This window comes from Fukomys damarensis, unplaced genomic scaffold (assembly GCF_012274545.1).
Source record: "Fukomys damarensis isolate Sample0158 unplaced genomic scaffold, DMR_v1.0_HiC HiC_scaffold_25, whole genome shotgun sequence".
In the NCBI taxonomy this organism is placed as follows: Eukaryota; Metazoa; Chordata; class Mammalia; order Rodentia; family Bathyergidae; genus Fukomys; species Fukomys damarensis.
Genome location: NW_022900937.1, coordinates 14,778,943 through 14,792,447, shown reverse-complemented (window position 1 = coordinate 14,792,447; position 13,505 = coordinate 14,778,943). Strand labels below are relative to the sequence as shown.

General features: G+C 38.6%; 1 protein-coding gene across 8 annotated transcripts in view; it reads right to left on the bottom strand.

The window, feature by feature from the left end:
• Tln2 (talin 2) overlaps positions 1-13,505 on the bottom strand; it is a 392,497-nt gene that overhangs the window by 133,635 nt on the left and 245,357 nt on the right. For all 8 annotated transcript variants that reach the window (XM_033756129.1, XM_033756128.1, XM_010641220.3 and 5 more), the window contains 3 exons: positions 12,175-12,238; positions 11,093-11,197; positions 617-772 (listed from right to left, as the gene is read on the bottom strand). In XM_033756129.1, coding sequence (XP_033612020.1) covers positions 617-772; positions 11,093-11,197; positions 12,175-12,238 — 325 coding nt within the window. The remainder of the gene's footprint in view (positions 1-616; positions 773-11,092; positions 11,198-12,174; positions 12,239-13,505) is intronic.

Below are 13,505 nucleotides of genomic sequence, written 5' to 3'. Positions count from 1 at the left end.
CATTTTAAATTAAGTGCTTTTATTATCATCATCTCATTTAATGCTGGACACCTGGAGAAGAAGTAGGTTATCACTTTCCACATTTTATAGCTGAGGAAATTTAAGGCTCAGACAAGACAGGCAATTGGAACAAGGTTATAAAGCTAGAAAATGATAAACTGGTGTTTTGATGTTACTCCAAATCTTACGTTGTTTCCACTGTATACTCAGTGGTCTTTCTAGCCTGGCTGGGAGAATAATCCTCAGCACATCACAATTCTTAGGAACGCCTGTGTAGGGGCCTGCCAGAATTAGCAAAATTCCTTTCAGGATGTGTTAGGATGTTGACAAAGGTGCACCACTGAGATCCTCCTGGTGATGGTCTTTTCCAGTCGACAATCTAGAAGACCAAGGGAGAGCTCTAGAAGGGAAACAGTGGCCTGAGAAACCTAGTCCTGCATGTACCCATTGAGTCTGCTTACACCTTCTCGACCAGCACTTCCCAGTCCATGGGCCAGCACCACCTTTCCCTCTCTATAACGGCTGTCTATGGCAAGAGACACCCAATGGGCTAGGATCTGGTGTCTCTCCTGATCCCCAAAGCCATGCCCATAACCTTGTTGCCCACCAATCATACCAGCGTGAAGCTCTTGGGTGAGGCTGCCCAGCGCTTGACCGTGGTGAGTGGCCACTCCTGCAGCACCTCCTTGGTCTTCTCATCCACACGCATCACCGAGTCCTTGGTGACCCCGAGAAGGCGGGGTACTAGTTTGTTCTTGCCTTTCATCTTTTCCTGAAACAGGGGAGAACAAATATTAGCACTTAAAAAGAAATCCCTGGATACAATGTAGCTTTTCATCTTTTACCTGAAGTTACCCTCCACACAAGTGTTTCAAAGCAGGCAGGAATACTTGAAAACCAAGGTTTGGTGTGAAAGCAAACAACTTACTGAATGAGAGGATGTGAGCTAATAGACACCAAGAGAAGAGAAAGGTTCACAAAGTCCTATGCCCTGGAAAGACGCTGGTCAGCAGCAAGGGTTGCTCGCAAAACAGACCATGCCAGAAAGAAGGGACAGAACAATATTAGGTACAGGTACCAACTCCCCCGAGATGACTGTAAATTGCTTGTATTGTAAACATGCACTAATAAAATAAAATTTTATAAAAGGGGGGAATAGAATGAAAAAGTTACCCAGAGAAAAAGATGAGATGAACTCCAAATACTGTATTTCTATCATTCTAGCCAAATCAGTAACTAAAAACGGGTGAATAATTAAAATAATTCAAAATTAGCTAAAATTGCCACAAACTGTGAGCTCCTTAGGAAACACGGTGATTTCTCCTTTAAAACATATCTAAAATATATTTCCATTTGGATTCATTTTTAGTATTTTTGTACACAGTAATTCTTAAAGTAGTTTTTGTGATGTAATTAATGCTTACTGAAATAATGGGTCCTTACCCCACATGCACACCAAAACCAATTCATGATAAAGTAATAATTTAGGAAGAACATACAGGTGCATAGTGTTTTTGTGATTCTGGAGTGAGAAATAACTTTATAGTAAGACATCAAAACAAGAAACTATAGAGAAAAGATTAGTTGGTTCAACAAAAAATAAACATACTTTTTATACATCTTAGAAAAATGAGCAAGAGGGATGGGAACACAGTCACAGCCAGAAGAAAAAAAGGATAGGGAAAGAAGAAAATGAAAAGAATCTCATTAGAAGAAAAAGTGAAAAGCAAATGACTGGAAAGCAATATTTATAATAAGTGTAATAGTAAAAGACTCTATATATCATTCGTAACTATTCTCATAAATCAACAAACTGCTCAAGAACACATACAGAAAATTCTTTTAAAACAATAAACTATAAGTAAATAAAATTTCTTTATGTCATATAGCAGAGTTTAAAAAAAATTCTCACAATCAAGGAAGGCTTGAATTCAGGCGGTTACTCATGAAAGTTTACAATGGCAAAAGCTGGATGGAAGAAAATGGGTCAATACCTGTCCAAAGCCTTAATATTCCTACATTTGATACCATTCCTCTTTGGGAACTTTTCGTTTTTTGAGTTATACATGTAATGATTGTGCCACCAGAAACCAAAGCAAGGTTTACCACAGTAAAAAACTAGAAATAATCCAGATGTCAGTACTGTAATCCCTCTGTGAAATAATTTTAAAAGTACATTTATATATAGTACATACAAATTGCTGGCAATGATCATCTCATGTGAATTGTACTATTGTGCTTTTCCCTTTGTTCCAAAATTTCACTTAATGTACATGTACTTTTAGCATTGTTAAGGGAAAAACACTTGCATGTACTATTTGGAGGAAACCAGCAATGCCTAACCTGCTGTTCTCTGAGAAACACACATAGGCATGGGTGTGTGTACCCACATCCAGGACCGGGCCCAGGCACCGAAAACGTGGCTGAAGCTCCCTGATTAACCAGAATTATTTGCTAATCTTCAAAGCATCTCCAAAAGGCCAGTTTCATCGTTGTTTTCAGGTTGCAAATGAAGAGATTTAATTTGATGGAGGTTGACGGTAGCAAGCAGTAAAGTCACAAACTGAGCACAAATCCGAGTAGCTGAAAAACGCGTCTAACTTCAAAGCAGACTGTCCACCACGATGCACTGTCTTCCTGAAGAAAGTGGATACAGACAAAGCTGAAACCCACCCTGCCACTGCTCAGTGGCCATTTGATGAACCCACAAAGTGATGGTCACAGTTCTCCTTCAGCTTCTCACTGGGGGCCACGATGGTAAAACAGTACCTTGCGGCATCTCAGGGGTGAAGATGGCACCCTACCAGCCTTAAGTCTTTATAAAATACTGAGAACAGTCAAACTCTTTTTAGAAAAAGTTCCTTCCATAAGAGGTAGAATCACTGCAGGGCAGATGATGCCACATAATCCAATCTGTCTTTGGGAGTCACCAAGAGATTCAGGCTAAGAGGTGCGAGCAGTGAAGTTGTCACGTGCGAGTGGTACAAGCCCAGCTGCCGTGACTGGGACAACATGACAGGTGAAATAAGGTATGCAGCTGTTGTCCTCTTTTCCCTTCCGCACTTGTCCCCACTGAGGGTCTCTGGGATGCAGGAATATGAATCCTGACAGATTGCCTGGACTTCTGTCCAGCCTGGAGAGGAAGCCACAGTAATTGAACAACTTACAGTGGACACTCCAGTAGCAAGTCACAACCAGGGAATAGAATACAAGGAACTGGAAAAATACTGAAACTGGCAACAGAGGCTGCCATCCAGGAATATAATTACATCAGGGGCTACTCACAAAATGCAGTATAGCTGGAGTACATGCAACAGTCAATGGCTAAGATCTGGGCTGGTGCTATAGTGTTGCTCCCGCTGTAGAGACGTGCCCAAGTCTCTCAATGGTGGGAATTAAGTAGAGGGACAGAAGATGATTAGGCTGTCTTCCTTCTTGTGCCTCAAATCTCAGACAGCTCCACACCTCTCCTTCCCAACCAGCAACTATACAGACCAGCACCTTTTATCTCCAGGAGATGAGTTCTAAGTTGCTTGATTTTAGTGTTGGGTATTTTGTCTCAGCAATGAGAAACATAACTAAGATAGCTGGTTTGGTTTTGAAGATGTCTAACTTGCAAACTTCAGAGGAAAGAGAAAGTAGGTAATATACCAAAGAGAGGTGGGATCCCTTAATGAGCCCAGCCTCTCCTCTTTCAAACCCTTATCAACAGATATTGTGGACTCAGGACGCTGGCCTGTTGGCTGGCTTTTCTCACAGGCACAGAACTGCTGATTCTTATGTCATCTGTGCCTCACATCTGAGATTCCAAATTGGATGGAGAGATACGGTAAGCTAAGATTTTGGCATGCTTGGGCTCTCAGCCATTTCCTTCAACATGGCCTATGCCAAAAGGGTCTTCTCCATGAGCCAGCTTAGCTCACTTGAGTTCTACAATGACTGGGCACCAAAGGGCCAGCTTGTGTGTTTCATTTTGTCATGAGTATACTTAACTGTTTTAGCAGAATGGTAGAAATGGCTGGATGCTAAAGAGCAAAACAAAGATAAAGACTCTGTTTATTAGTCATTTGCTTCTCTAAAAATGAGGGCTAAAATTTTTTACTTCACTCATGATTCTGAGATACTCTGCAGGTTGCCCTCTGTGATACTCGGATAGTTCAGAGTAGGGAATTTCACTCCCCAAGTAGCTCACATCAAAGCTGTGGATATGACTGCAGTTAAATTTCAAAGGCAAATTTGGAAAGGAAAATGATTATACATGGATAGTACTTTCTGGAGTGCAATGCTATTCCATGAAGGTCACGAGAAATGCTGTATCAGTGCTTATCAGGTTTTTGTTTAGTGAATCTTGATGAAATTCAAAAGTTAATTAGCACAAGAATATAGACATTTGAGGCTCCCTTTTACTGAGATCTATACTACAGTGGTATCTTGGTTTATGAACTTCATTTTTTCGACAATTCTGGAAAAGATGGCCATGTTCATTTTCATGTGGGAAAGATGGGCATGGTCATCTTGGTCACCCCATGCAGAGTTTGTGAACAAAAACAAAATTCTGCCAAATGCTTCTGTTTGTGAACCAAACTATTCTCAAATAGAAGTGTTCATGAACCAAGGTACCACTGCATCTGAATGAAGTCTCTTAAGAAGTTACAGTTTTATAGGTGAGCAAACTGAGGCTGAGAGATGGAAGGTAAAATAACTCATCAAAGACCAAATTACTAACTGGCAAAGCCAGGATCTAAACCCCAGATCTTTATTTCATATTCTTAGACAATGAGAATATTGTCATCTAATCTTACTCCACATGGACTCATTACACGATTTATAGAAAAGCTTCTACGTCAAGGTGGGTAACTACAGTCAATGTTAAATTCAACTTAGTGCCCTTTTTATAGCTTGATAGCTATGAATGAATTCTCCATTTTAAAACAAAAAATCAAAAGAGGAACAACATTTGTGATATAGGAATTCAAATTTCAGAGTCCTTAAATAAATCTTTACGGGAGGCACAAGCATTTTCGATCATGTTGCCTATGCTGCTTTCAGACTGTGAGGGTAAGCAGAGGAGTACAGCCAGCAGAGCCTGGGATGCTTACTACCTGTGTTCTCACAGGAAAAATCTGCCACTCCCTGGGTCTACATTAGGAATGCTAAAATAAATTGGAAAGCTGAAGGGCCTAGGTCCAAGGATTTGGGAGATGTGGGAAACTTGACGTTTATTAAATAGGCTCCCATGCCAGGTACTGCACTTGTTTATACATTAGTAGCTCACTTAACCTTCATTAGAACACTTACAAAACCATTCTAATTTGCCGATGAAGAAACTGAGCTTTAGAGTGGTTAGATATATCCCTAGAGAACACATAAGCTTTTGCTATTTCTCACACAGGTGTGTATCGCTTCTTGGATTCTAGGCTAAGCCCTTCCCTCTCCTGTAAGTGAGCACTTTCTAGTATAACAGCATCAAGCGAATATACGGACAAAGGGATCACAGATATAGAAGAAAACATGACAGAAGCATTTATAAACATATCTAGGAGTCCTCTCAAAATACCTATGACTAATTTCAGGACTGTGTTCAATATCAGTCCTTCACTGCTTAGTAAATTACAATGTATTTACTTATGTAATTTAGAACTTCCAAAAGAATCTGCAAAAGTCATGAATGAGAAGCTGCAAAACTTGCTTCTAGTTCATTTCCTAAATTATGTCAATGAATCTCCTTCAGAATTTTGTGCTACATTCAGTTTGAGGTCAAAGGAATGTGTTTTTTATGCTTTTAAAAACTTTATCCCCAAGCCAGGCATGGTGGCGCATGCCTGTAATCCCAGCACTTGGGAGGCTGAGGCAGGAGGATCACTGTGAGTTTGAGACCAGCCTGGGCTACATAGTGAGTTCCAGGTCAGTTTCGATTACACAGTGAGACCTTGTCTCAAAGAACAAAAAACAAAAAACAAAAACCCCCAAAACAAAATAAAACAAAACCCAAAAAACAAAAAAACTTTATCCCTCAGGCATACAAGTCTTTCAGGGGGAGTACTATTCTACATATCTTTATCATATACTTCAAATGGCTTGGGTTATTTATTTTATGTACCCTAAGGGCTTAGTTTAGTGGTTACATGTGTCTAACGAATTTAGGTAGCCAGCTTACTGAACTTAGCAATATATATAAAAATGACAACAATTTTGTGCATACTGCAACACATCTAGGGTCTGTATGCTGAAAACTACAAAATGATGGTAAAAGAAAATGGAAAAAGAAATCAAGGAGGACCTAATATCTGCTAATAGATCGAAACACTCATTACAAAAAAATCAATTCTCTCCAAATTGATCTATAAATACAATGCAATTCTTACCAAAATCCCAGCAAGGGTTTTTGTAGACAAGGACAAACTTTTTCTCAAATTGTACATGGAAGGAAAGGACCTAAAATAGCTAAATCAATTTGGAAAAAAGTGAATAAAATCACTCTACATGGTGTAAAGGCTTACTGAACAGCTGCAGTGCTCACCATGGTGTGGTATTAGCGGAGGGAGAGAAATATAGATCAATGGAAAGAATAGAGCCTGGAGTCAGACCCATACAGATGTGTTCAAGTGAAACTAGACAATGACGCAAAACAAATTCAATAGAGGACGATGAATAAATAGCTCATTCAATCCCTGGTGCTGGAGCAAATCATGAACATTGCTCAAAGTAGATGAGAGACCTACATGTAAAACAGTAAAAATTGGAGAAGGAAATGTAGGAGAAAATCTTCAGGACTTAGGGCTAAATCGCTTTTAGAAATTAAACTTAAAATAAGATCCACGTAAGGAAAATCTGATAAAATATAAAATCTTCATTAACATGAAATTTTTTTACGTTGCCAAAGACCTCCTTAAAAGGAAGAAAAGGCAAGCTACAGATTGAGAGAAAATATTTATGAACCATATATCTAACAAGGATTTGGACCTGGAATAAAGAACTACCAAAGCCGCACACGAAAAAACTCCAAATAATCTAATTAGAAAATAGGCCAGGGCCAGGGATTTAGCTCAGTGGTGCCACTGCCTGCCTCACAAGCACAAGGTCCTGAGTTCAATCCCTGGTGCCAAACAAAAAAGAAAATGGGCCAAAGACATAGACATTTCCCTGCAGAGGACAGACAGATGGAAAATAAGTTGATAAAAAGATGCACTAAGGTCATGAGCCATGAGAGAAACATGAACTAAAGCACAATGTGACATCACCAAACACCAAGCAAAATGGCTACAAGAAGAAATTGTAACACCAAACAGTGGAAAAGATCCAAAGAAGCTGGATGACTCATGCATGCACTGCTGTTAAGAACGTAAAATAATACAGTCACCCTGGAAAACAGTTTAGTGGTTTCTTATAAAGGCAAACATGTACTTACCATGTGACCTAGCAATTGTACTCCTGGGCATTTATCCTAGAAAAGTGATCATTTAGGTCCACACAAAAGTCTGCATGTGAACTTTCATAGCATGTTAGTCACAACAGCCCCAAACTGGAAATAACCGGGACATCCTACAGTGAATGGTTAAATGAACCATGGTCCGCCCATGCCACGGAGTATTACTCAGCAGAAATGATGAACCACGGATACACATTATCCCTTGCATGGATATCGAGGGAATTATATGGAATGAAAACAATAACCTCGAAACATTACCTATCATATGATTTCATTCACATAATATTTCTGACATAACAAAATTAGATGAACAAGAGGCCTGTGGTTCCCAGGAATGGGGGCAAGAGCAGCGTATGACTGGCTGTAAAAGCCCCCTACACAAGTGAGTACATGTAAACTAGTAAGCTATTGCCGATTCAATATGAGAATATTTTCATCACATTAAAAATGTACCCTACACCCTTTAGCTATCAATACCCTATCCTCGAAACAACCAGTAACCTACTTCCTGTCTCTATAGATTTCCCTACTCAGGACAGAGCACATAAATGGAAAGATACTATGTAAGCTTTTGTGACTGGCATCTTTTGCTTAGTATAATTTTCAAAGTTCATCCATGTTGCAGGATATACCAGGATGTACGCCAATCCTTTTTATGACTAATACTGCTTTGTATGGATATGTCATAAATTATCCACAGACCAGCTGATAGACATTCGTGCTGTTTCCGCAGTGTGGCTAAAGGCTACTGTAAACATACATGTACAAAATTTTTAATCCTCTTTCACATAAGTACCTAGGAATGAAATTCTAGGCATCGCTATGTTTACACAAGCAACATACTGTTCTCTAAAATGGCTACAGTGTGTTACCTTCCCACCAGCCATGTACGAGGGTTTCGATTTCTCCACAGCCTCACCACTACTCACTATTATCTGATATTTTGATTCAATATCATTTGTACAACTTCCTATATAATTATTTCAAAATAGAAAGTTTGAATGTCAGTATATCTTGTAAGATTAACAGTCATATTAACAAGTAGCAACTTTGATACTTCATTTCCTAACGTGAGTATTCTGGTTTCATTTTTATATCTTAGGAGCAGTTCTTAGGACGTCCAAGACCATGTGACAGCAGAATGACACAATGGCCACATTTGTTCTGATTCCAGTTGTTATATATTTGTCTCCAGCATTTTTTGTTAAGCATGATACTGATGACAGGTTTGAAACATACTCTATCGTGTTGAGCAAATACACTTGTATTCTAGAATCTTAAAGAAATCTTTCTAAAGAGGCGATGTTGAATTTATTAGCATCTTTATATAAAATGATCACAGTGACATTTTACTAAGCCTACTGATGTGCTTGTGAAGGTTCATTAATTCAGCATATTGAGTCATTCCTGAATTCTCAGTTGCACTTCTGTTAAAAGAAGGCAAACTATGGTTAAGTAAATTATATCTATTAGAGAAAATTATAAAATAAAATGACATAATAGATGTGATCATTAAGCAAAAAATTAAAATGAGCAAAGTTGCATTAGTATTGTACAAAGCAGTAATATATAATTATATAATATATAAATTATATCTATAACACATATAATATATAATCAATTATATGTATTATGCATACAAGTATATATAATTCCACATTAATTTATATAAATAAAGGTTGAAGTGCTACTACCTACTGTCTTGACTCCCTGCTTCAGAGATGTAATTTGAACAAAAAGAAGAGAAAGAAAGTGGGATGGGGAGGAAAAGGAGGAAAAAAGAGGGAGAAAAGGAAAAAGGAAGGAAAGAAATTTCTACCACCACTTTCTTGTTTCGCCTTTACCTAAGTTTATGAAAGCAGATCTGATCAAATTCTTAAGACCCTGCTATAACTGGAGGTTCTGTTCTGTCCCTCTAAAGATCCTATTGACTATCAACAGATTTTTCCCAGGTACTGACTTGTCTTTGGAAAACAAATTTGTGTTCTCTTCAGTTTGCTAGTCAATGCTTTTCTGTTCTATTTACATATGATTTTCTAGGTAATTTGCCAACCTGTATGCAAGAGGCACAGCACTTCAGCACATCACAGGAAACCGACTCTACATAAAGTCTGATGTCAGGGGAAGATGAGGTGAATTGAATATCAGAGATGAACTTCATACTTGAAAAATCACAGAAAGACTGAAGAAAATAGACAGAAATTGGTGGATGTCACAAAAATGTGTTAATATTTGTCCTATGAGGCGCTGGAACTCACAGAACACTGGTTACCCTTCATTAACAACAAACAAAAAGCACCCTTCTGACACAGGCAGATCTTCTCTCCTGTGCAGGTGGGACATGGGGATGAGGAAGCAGGTGTCACCTCTCAAGTGGGGTCACTCCAGGTCAGGCAGCACCGCCAGCACTTGGAACAGCCTGTCAATCAGAGCCCTGGGTTCAAGTCTCGGCTCCTCATTTACCAGCCCTGTAGCCCTGGATGAGTCAGAGGATTCCGTGGGGAATTCTATTTCCTCCTTCATCGACAGAAAGTAATAGTAGTAGCTCTCCACTAAGTTGCTGATAGATTTGACTGAGAAATGCCTTGTATAAAACTGTTGACTAAATACTATTTTGTTATTGCTAAATGAAGTCAGGGCTACCTAGGTGGCAATCCAGCATCATTCAAAAATCTATTTAAAGTTTGAAACTTTCACTCAGTATAGAAGTTTCTTAAAAACAAAATTACTGACATGGGCTTCCTTCCTTGGCAAGGGTCTCGAGTTTTCTGCTGCATGACTGGAAGCTGGTTGAAATGGTGTAATTAATGCACATGCAGCATGTGCCAGTGGGAAGATGTATGACATCTTGATTCTGCCTCTTCCTAAAGGAAGCCACTTGCTCCACTGTGGAATGGGATCAGGAGAAGCTTCCTAGAAGGCACAGGGCTCTGCTTTCCCACTAAAGTCTTGGACAGCAACTACAATGCACTTGGTTCCGTCTCCATTTGCCATAAGCAACACATAAGGTCCCACTACAGGGAAGAGCTTTCTCCATGGCCACTGGCAAGAAGCAGAAGGCCTAGAGTCACCCTAAAAGCAAGAGGAGATCATTGAAACCTAACAGCCGAATGACTAAAATCAAGGAGCTAAGGTTCGGAAAAGCAAAGGGAGACTGAAGCCAATGGGTGAGGTTGTCAGACCACCAAAAAAGGCGCCCAGAGAGGGCCTACCCAAGCTTGTTCACAAGTTGAATATCAAAGACACACTTCTTTACATGAAAACAGATATAAAGGCCACCAAATCCCATAACCCGTGTGTCTTAAGGGACACAAATTACCATATTGGTGACATGAATTTGGCTTGGTTTACAGTGGTCAACAACCCTTACTTAGGCCAGAGGGTCTGAATGACCATGAGTAATGAGTAAGACGGTCAGTGGACATAAACATCTGCAGAGTGAGCCCCCTGCTTTCTGACTTAGTAGCAGTGACAGTGATCCGAGCCAAGGCACAGCTGTCCAGAGGTCCACACAGGCAGCCAGGTTCACTCATCTCCAGGCTATAGTGAAACCTGGGTTACCGTGTCCACTATATGTACAGGTGCCAGCTTATAGCAGATGGGTTACTGAAAGCAGAAAGAGGGTAGCACAGGCAAATGCCTTCTCCACCCTGCCCAACTCACCTTCACTAGGAAAAAGGACACACCGTATGTCCGGAGGGACCGGGCCAGCTTCACATACTTGACTTTGGCTTCTATTTCACTCATCTCTCCACAGTTCTTATGCTCCTGCATAAATGAACACAGGGGGATCTGTTATTGCAGCTCAGCCAGCAGATGGACCTGGGGGAGAGGTGGTCACTGCAAGCAGGGTGCACAAGGGCTATGAGCACACAGTAAGTGATACTGTGTCTGAGATTTCTCTATGACATAGGTATCTGCTAAAAGAGGAACACAGTAGGTAGAAAGTTCAAGTGCATGCCTGTCAAACTAGAGCTAGAACCCATGCAGCCTATGTTTTACAACCAAGTGCAACAATTCACACACATGTGAAGTGTGACAGAACAGGGACAATGATTAAGATCAGATTTTCAAAGGACACTTTGTCCCAAAAGATTCAGGACCCACACTTTAAATAAAACACAGAAAAGTGTTCTTTTAAGGAGGGGTATCATTCTAACATCTATTCAAATCGGAACTTTTCCAAAGAGCACAAACATATATGTGTGTACATCACAATGCTTAGACGTAACACTGGGTAAAATATTTTATAACACATAAAATTTATATTTTTATTTTTCCATTTCGAGATTAATTTGATCTCTTGGACTTACGAGAGTGCTTCATGGTGAAGTTGATGATACCCCGTTTCCTAGTGATTGCCCAGAATGGACAAGTCTCTAATTTTTAAAATAGCCTTGAATTGCTCCCAAATTCTAATTTAAAAAAAAACACATCTCAGGAATAAAGAGTGTGGTTTAATGGTCTGTCGCCTTGTTTCAATGCTACCAGGAAAAGGGCTTTGAAATGAAATGTATGCACATTTTTTCTCAGAAGGGATAAGTAACCTTTAGCAAGAAAATATGGATTAAGATAATAAATCTGTTCAAAGTAGAACTGTCAGCTTCTTTACTCTTGAGTCCCTAGTCATTTATTACATAAGAATACATGCACAGGGTGCTAAACTGTCAGTGCAGAGGGCTCTCGTGCTAATAAATGAGGACAGGGCGTGACCAGAATAACGAATGTCTGTACATTTCCAATACCTGAAATATCCTCTTTTCAGCTCCTCTCTGCTTGATGTATTCTTTGGGCAGGAATTCCTTTAGACTGAGAAAGAGAGAGAAAGAAAAAAGCTTCACATTTATCATGTTCTGTGACGAGAAGCAAAGAAAAGAGACTGTTAATAAAATCCACGGTTAAGTCACTAACACTCCCAATATTTTACGGCATAACTAATAATAGCTATAATATCCTTTAATCTGCTTAGATAAGGACATGACAAAACCAGTCAGATTTTAAAAAGGTGAAACCAAAACATTTAAAGGAAGAATTTCTAGGATACACCTTAAAAGTGAAGAAGGGCCCAAGAGTATAGAGTACACTACCTTTCTTAAGAAAGGGAGGAAAAGATCTTTTAATTTAAAACAATTATTTGCTATTTTCTATATTTTTTTAGTAGGAAGATAAATCCTACAGCAATATAAATGCTTCTCCATGGGAAGACGGGAAAACAAGAAGAAAGAGCAGCATGAAACTAGAATTATCTGAACATTCCTTGTATTAAAGTTTTCCCTTTTGAAATCACAAGAAATTACAAAAAAGCAATACTTAAAAAAAGCCTAAGCAAACTGAAAATAACAGTGTGTCATGTTGACATTGTTATTACAGAAAATAATCATTTTACATAACTTTGAAAAGCAATCTTTGATTATACATCCTTAGGGGGATATATCTTAAGAATAAAATGAGCCACAGAAGACAAGTAAGTAAAACTGTTGGTATTGGTATTTCAAAACCAATACCTCTTTTATCTCCTTGTTCCACAAATGCACATGTTATAGAATTAGGTTACTAGATTATGTGTAGATGGGATGCTATACATTACTAGGATAAAGTAAATGAGGATTTACTTATACTGTTAGAAACCAATATATTTCAGCTTAAATTAAATAAAAATAAATATAAAGCAAAAAATACTTCACTAAAAACCCTGTAATCTTTTATCTGCACTAGAAATGTTGACCTGAGTATGTACATATACATATATCCCCAAATATATATGAGTAATATATATACAAATATATATGAGTACTAATCTTGTAGTAATATAAGAAGAGGAATATAATCTTGTAGTAATATAAGAGGGACACCAATTAATACTGAAAACTAATAAAAAGAAGTATTTATAAGCATTTATTCTAACATTTCTAACTGTAGATGATGGAAATATTCATAATAAATAAATGTAGAAGGAATAGAAATCCAAAATCACTTAATTAAATTAAACTTAATTAAAACTCTTAAAAAAGTAAATGATAGATCAAAGAAAATTCTAGTGACTCCTTAAAACCAAGCAGTGGTAAATTGCTGAGAA